Source organism: Triticum dicoccoides, chromosome 5A, assembly GCF_002162155.2.
Source record: "Triticum dicoccoides isolate Atlit2015 ecotype Zavitan chromosome 5A, WEW_v2.0, whole genome shotgun sequence".
Taxonomy (NCBI): domain Eukaryota; kingdom Viridiplantae; phylum Streptophyta; class Magnoliopsida; order Poales; family Poaceae; genus Triticum; species Triticum dicoccoides.
The window spans coordinates 587,764,606-587,770,382 of record NC_041388.1 but is presented as its reverse complement, the minus strand read 5'-3'; the positions used below and the strand labels follow the sequence as shown (position 1 = coordinate 587,770,382).

At 45.9% G+C, this 5,777-nt stretch overlaps 2 protein-coding genes across 2 annotated transcripts in view; both read right to left on the bottom strand.

Annotated features, from left to right (window-relative positions):
- Positions 1 to 99: 99 nt before the first annotated feature.
- On the bottom strand, positions 100 to 2,151 carry LOC119303099 (calmodulin-like protein 4). The gene is made up of 4 exons (XM_037580186.1): positions 1,934 to 2,151; positions 741 to 898; positions 566 to 646; positions 100 to 473 (listed from the first exon to the last, which is right to left on the bottom strand). The coding sequence occupies exons 1-4, from the start codon at positions 2,007 to 2,009 to the stop codon at positions 321 to 323; spliced, it is 468 nt and encodes a 155-aa protein (XP_037436083.1). The 5' UTR covers positions 2,010 to 2,151; the 3' UTR covers positions 100 to 320.
- Positions 2,152 to 3,452: 1,301 nt separating this feature from the next.
- Positions 3,453 to 5,777, bottom strand: part of LOC119303097 (probable histone H2A variant 3) — a 4,157-nt gene continuing 1,832 nt past the window's right edge. Inside the window, exon 3 of the mRNA XM_037580184.1 lies at positions 3,453 to 3,993. Coding sequence (XP_037436081.1) covers positions 3,697 to 3,993 — 297 coding nt within the window. The 3' untranslated portion in view covers positions 3,453 to 3,696. The remainder of the gene's footprint in view (positions 3,994 to 5,777) is intronic.

Sequence of the window (5,777 nt, the reverse complement as noted above, 5' to 3'; positions counted from 1 at the left end):
ACAAAAATGACTGTTCTAGCTAATGCCATTCATTTGGTACACACCTGACCACGCGATAGACATTGTAAAACAAGGTAGACACGGCTAACATAGCTTGCAAGAACCAAAGAACGTGGTGTAAATATATGTGGCAATTGCCGTTTATATAGTGCACAAACAGCTTCTAAGATGAATACACAAGCTTACAGTGGCTTCAGAAAATAACAGTACCACAAGCAGCGAATTTACAACGGAGACAGTGCATCCAATCTGAGAACCAGTGGTTTCACATCTATCGCCAGCATATATATGTTTAGAGCAAACAGCATATTTAATTTTGTTCACCCAGTTATCTTGCGCTCGGCATTCTTCATCATGAGCACGAATTCGTCGTAGTTCACCTGCCCGTCGCCATCAGTGTCCGCCTCCCTGATCATCTCCTCAACCTCCTCGTCGGTCATCTTCTCCCCGAGATTGATCATCACCGTCCTCAGCTGCATTTCACATGGGCAACATGAAATTCAGGAGTGCCTCAAATGAGCTTGGGAATTATCTGAACTTGAGAAGAGGGTGCCAATATACTCACCTCAACAGGGGAGATAAAACCATTCCGATCCTTGTCCAGGACCTCGAAAGCTTCCTTGAGCTCTTCATCTCCATCTCCATCCTACAATTCACGTGGAAATCAAAAGTAACAGCACGTTCAAGCTAGTAGAATCAAATCAAACAGTTGATTATTTCATCTGATTGCAGAGCTTCACCTGCATCTTCCTGGCAATGAGGCTCAAGAACTCCTGGAAATCAATGGTGCCATTTCCATCCATGTCGACTTCACGCATCATGTCATTGAGCTCTTGGTTGGTCGGATCGAGGCCGAGGGAGCGAGTCACCGCGGCCAGCTCTTCCAAGCTGATGCATCCTTCATGTGACAAATTAATGTCCCAATATCTCACATGTCAATCAGAATCAAAAAATAATTATTGTTCAATTTAGCTCATACTTATCCTGAATTCCCGATCCCGGAGAGGCCAAGACAACACCACGTGCGAAGCACGGTCAAAGATTTTGGCAAAAGATAGAGGTTTGAGGAGGCAAAGGATATGATAAACTGGAGTACTAGTTAAATGTATACGAGTAGAGAAGTGTGTGACAAGTAATATCACCACAGCCATCAGAAAACAGTTTTGATTCTTGAAGGGAATGTCATGGATTGCTTAAGGAACTTTCTGTCTAAAAATTACTTGAGGAACTTGGGCATTAGATTAGCGAGCCATGTATGGGCATTTTTTGTGTGTAGAAAGTAGGTGGACTGCAGAGATAAAAAAAATTCTGAAGAAAGCAGGTGGACTGCAAAGCACTTGTTGTGACAAGCTAAAGGGTTCTTTGACTAAACCAAGTGCTTGTTTGGCACAACAGGTCTCTGCAGTAGGGGGGTTTCATATGAATGAGACGGACCCTACATGTTTGTTCTGTATAAAATTCTTTGAATTGCAGGGTTGAATCCACTACTCTAGCATCGTTCGAGAGAGGAACTAAAAACAGGCTATAATATCTGAAATTAGTCATATACTGCTTGCTCTAGAGCAGACAGAGTTGGACAAGCGGCGACGCGTTAGAAAACCATGAGCCCGTCTTATTTATGGTTCATTCAGGCTAGGACTGCCAGTTCTGCATTTGAGGAGTTTTTTTTTTGCGCAAAGCATTTGAGGAGTTTTTGCGTCTATACGGAGCTTTGTGTTGCTACAAAAGCCTTGTTGATTTCTATCTAGTAGTCCACGACAGATACTAGAAAAGACGAAAGACCCGCAAAAAAAAAAAAGATGGAACGGAAGTAAAACAATAGCATTGCTTGTAAAGGCCAGCTATGAGCAACAAGAGAGTAGGAACAAGCACTGAAAATAAGCAAAGCGATCAAGGAGAGGGGATGGGAGGGGAAAGCAGAAAGCAGACGGACCATCGCCGTTCTTGTCGAAGAGGGAGAAGGCCTCCTGGAACGCCACCATCTGCTCGCCCGTCAGCGCCTGTTCCATGCGCACGCCGCAGCCTCTGGATCAATGTTCAATGGAGCGAGAAGGAGAAGAAGCAAGCAGTGGCTAGCATGAAGAACTATATGGGGGAGAGGAGAGGAGAGGAAGGAAGCTGGGTGGAAGTATCCTGCAATGCCAATGCCAATGGCCATGGGAGAAAAGGGGCCGGGTAGAGATAAATAAAGATGACCTGACCTCGGTTGGGTCTCACACTCGGTGTGCTCGGAGACGGACAGGGACGCACACGCGCTAGCCACGCTGTGGACGCTGGGCGGCGCGGCTTGTGGAAAAACTTGGCGCTGGGTCTCCTGGTTTTCCCGGCCATTTCCTGCACTTTCCCTGCCATTCCCCCGCGGTGTGCTCGCGACAGCGACCACAAGAGCAGTCCCGATCTCATCCAAGAGATCTGGGAAAAGACTATACGAGGCAAATTTTATCACCGCACTGTAATTTAGAGAGGCCGTGTCGAAACCAGGACCTCTTGCACAAGTGGGAAGTACTCCACCTCTGTGCCGGGCCTCATCTTCATCGTTTATGAATATAGAGATGAGATAAAAATCAAAGGGGATTAGTGTCCCAGACTGCCCAAGCTCTAGAGCTATAACAGGATTTAGCCAAACGACCTGCTACTGTACTTCATCAGCAGCCCGGTTAGACGAGATGAATCTGATCATACCAAAGTGGCTCTGAAACTTTGAATTCGAAACCTGATTGGTCCAGAAAGAGCAAATTGAGGATTTTAACAAACAGGGGAAGCAAAGCGTGTACGGGTAAGCAACTCTACTGCAGGACTGATGGAGGTGAAACGTGAGTGAAGAAGTTGCAACTCTACTGCTTGCTCTACTGCAGCTACGCACCTGGAGTGTGCCACTGTCCATAGGACTAGGGAAAAAACATAACAGGTGTAGCTTCAGACGGGCTGGATAAACTTTGAAGTGGGCAGCTACGACTTAGAAAAGTAACATGTTTGGTAACTTGAACTTAGTCGGCCATTAATAAAACAATCAGCACTGACGACTTCTTCATACACAAGCTGGATCAACAACAATGTAAATAAATTGTTTAAGTATGGGTCTTGTCTAGTCACCCAAGAGCTACTCAAGCGAACAGCACTTGTGCGTCACCGATGATTACTGCATCTGGTTAGGATCAGCCATGCATACTGAACACACAGCAGCACACTGCTGCAGCAGAATCAATCATTCAACGGTTGTAGACCGACAAAATAAATATCTGCAGCCTAGAATTAAGGGCCCAAATGGGTACCCTCCAGGGTCACAGATTTGCATCCCTAATTTGTCTGCTCTAGACTTGAGCCCCTTCCACTGGGCTATACTGACAAAACAAGAATAAAAACCAACTTGAAAAAACCGATAACAAAAACCAACTCAAGAAAAAACCAGAACAAAAACAGCTACCAGAGGACGCTGATGGAGACAAACAACAAATACTCAGAACATGTTTAAAAGGTTTTTGCATTCAGAGTCCAATCACAGAGTCAACGAACGAACATAAACACCATGTCCAAATGACTGAATCAGTACCAGGTAAACATTACACAGACAGACAACGACTTCGATCTGGAAGGAGCACAGCTAAACACTAAATGACACGACGATAAACTTATCTGACAGACGACTGAGAAAATGTCCAGTTCAAGCTAGAGATGCTCCTTTGCTATTTTTTCTGTTCACTCTTTGGAGGACTTGTTGATCAGGGACTTGTGGATGTGCGGGATCACACCTCCACCAGCAATGGTGCCCTTGATGAGGGTGTCGAGCTCCTCGTCTCCACGGATGGCCAGTTGGAGGTGACGAGGGGTGATACGCTTGACCTTGAGATCCTTGCTGGCGTTCCCAGCCAGCTCCAGAACCTCAGCTGTCAGGTACTCCAGGATAGCAGCAGAGTAGACCGCCGCAGTAGCACCAACACGGCCATTGGCCTGAGTCCTTTGCTTCAGCTGACGATGGATACGGCCCACAGGGAACTGAAATATCACATAGCCAAGAATTAGTACACAGAGCATGCCTCACAATAAAAGAGACCTACACGAAAATTGCATAACAGTAACATCAAATCGAAAGATGCAAACACCGAAAATCAAGTGTCTTAGCAGGATTTCGTCAAAACATCCGACTATACGGACATACCAACTTAGGCACCCATGCTGCAAAGTGCAAGGCCAAATAAATAATATATATGCATAAATTTGAAAACCATGGACCAATTGGCAATCACATATTTAAAGTGGAGTGTGAAACAGATGTGAAAGCAGAAAGCACGTACACAAGTCGGTATCACAGATCAGCGTATGCTAACAAACTATCACTTGTTTAGTACAGTACATGATACCAAGAAAGATTCAGCATGACTAGTGAGATTGATGTGACAACAGTATATCATACACACTATAAAACTAGGACGTGTCGATTACTTCATGACTTGCAAGAAGTTAAGGGGGGGAAAGCCACAATAGCCTCATTCAATCATTTGTGTCTCCCAGCATAGCTCACCACATGCATTCCCAAAGGGGCAAATTACAGAATCACAACCTTCCTCTCTAACTAGTAAACAGCGCTCAGACCAAAGCTAATGTGATATGATCTCCATCAGTATTCCCCAATTGCCCATCTTTCACTATTATGACCATAACACCACTGCAGTCTCATCAATAGTTGCCTTTCCTAGGTCTACAGGATCGAGGGACGGGACGAGGGTCAAGCATCGCCGGTGGCCAAACATAGGGATCAAAACACAACCAAAAGTCTCAGGACGATGACCCAAGAACAACGATGGGACAAGGCATACTGTGGTTGGTTAACTAATTAATTAGTTGCCTAATTACATGCATTGATTCTAGTGATAATTTTATCTACATCCTGATCTGCATCCAACCCGATTTGCATCTACCGAAATGGGGCCGCAGCATTGTTCCACGCTTCAGACAACTATGGACTCACCACCTATCTATAGACCAATGCACAAGGAATTCTATCATCATGAAATCTACAAAACCTCGATGCATATCACGAACCGAATCCTCTGTTAAGGCAACCAGCCTCAAACCATACAAAACTTATAACCCGATAGATGTGTCCACGCTCCAATCGAACAAACAGATCGTGATGGTAAGCAGTCCACTTAACACAACTAGACAGAGCAAATGCTTACCCAGATCTACAAAAATCCTGTTAGGCCCTACAACTATAATCTAATTAATTAGTTGCCTAATTACATGCCTTAATTCTAGTGATAATTAAGAAACAGTCTTTATCTACATGAGCTATATATGGAAATAAGAAAAAAAAGGAAACAATGTAATCTAAATCCCAATCTGCATCCAACCGGATTTGCATCAAGGCAGGTGAAGCAGCAACATACCCCTGCGCTGCCTCAACGACCCAGCCCGGCGCCCTAGGCTTACCTGGCTACTGGGTGCGGCGACCAGGCCCCGGCCACCATATCCACGCTTAGGATAAAGTGACCTTGGAGGCCTCCGGCGGTGCAGCTCCACTACCGGCTTCCAACGACACAGCTGCGTGGTCTGGCGGATGCCACCGACGCCAGGTAAGACCCCGTTCATGAACTGGGGTCACGAATGGGTCGCGTCCCCGCCGTCTACTCATGTCGTCCCACACCTCAATCCCAACCCTAGATCCAGGTCAACCACCCCGGAAAAGGGGCCGTGGCTTCGTTCCGTGTGAATGGGTCGCGTCCCCGCCGTCAACTCATGTCGTCCCACACCTCAATCCCAACCGTAGATCCAGGCAA

Bases quoted from the DNA above. Each gene is read 5' to 3' on its own strand.
- LOC119303099 (XM_037580186.1), bottom strand. From the start codon at position 2,009: ATGGAACAGGCGCTGACGGGCGAGCAGATGGTGGCGTTCCAGGAGGCC. The intron at 899-1,933 runs GTCCGTCTGCTT...TGTCACATGAAG, and splicing joins CTTCGACAAGAACGGCGATG to GATGCATCAGCTTGGAAGAG. The intron at 474-565 runs GTGAGTATATTG...TGTGAAATGCAG, and splicing joins GTTTTATCTCCCCTGTTGAG to CTGAGGACGGTGATGATCAA.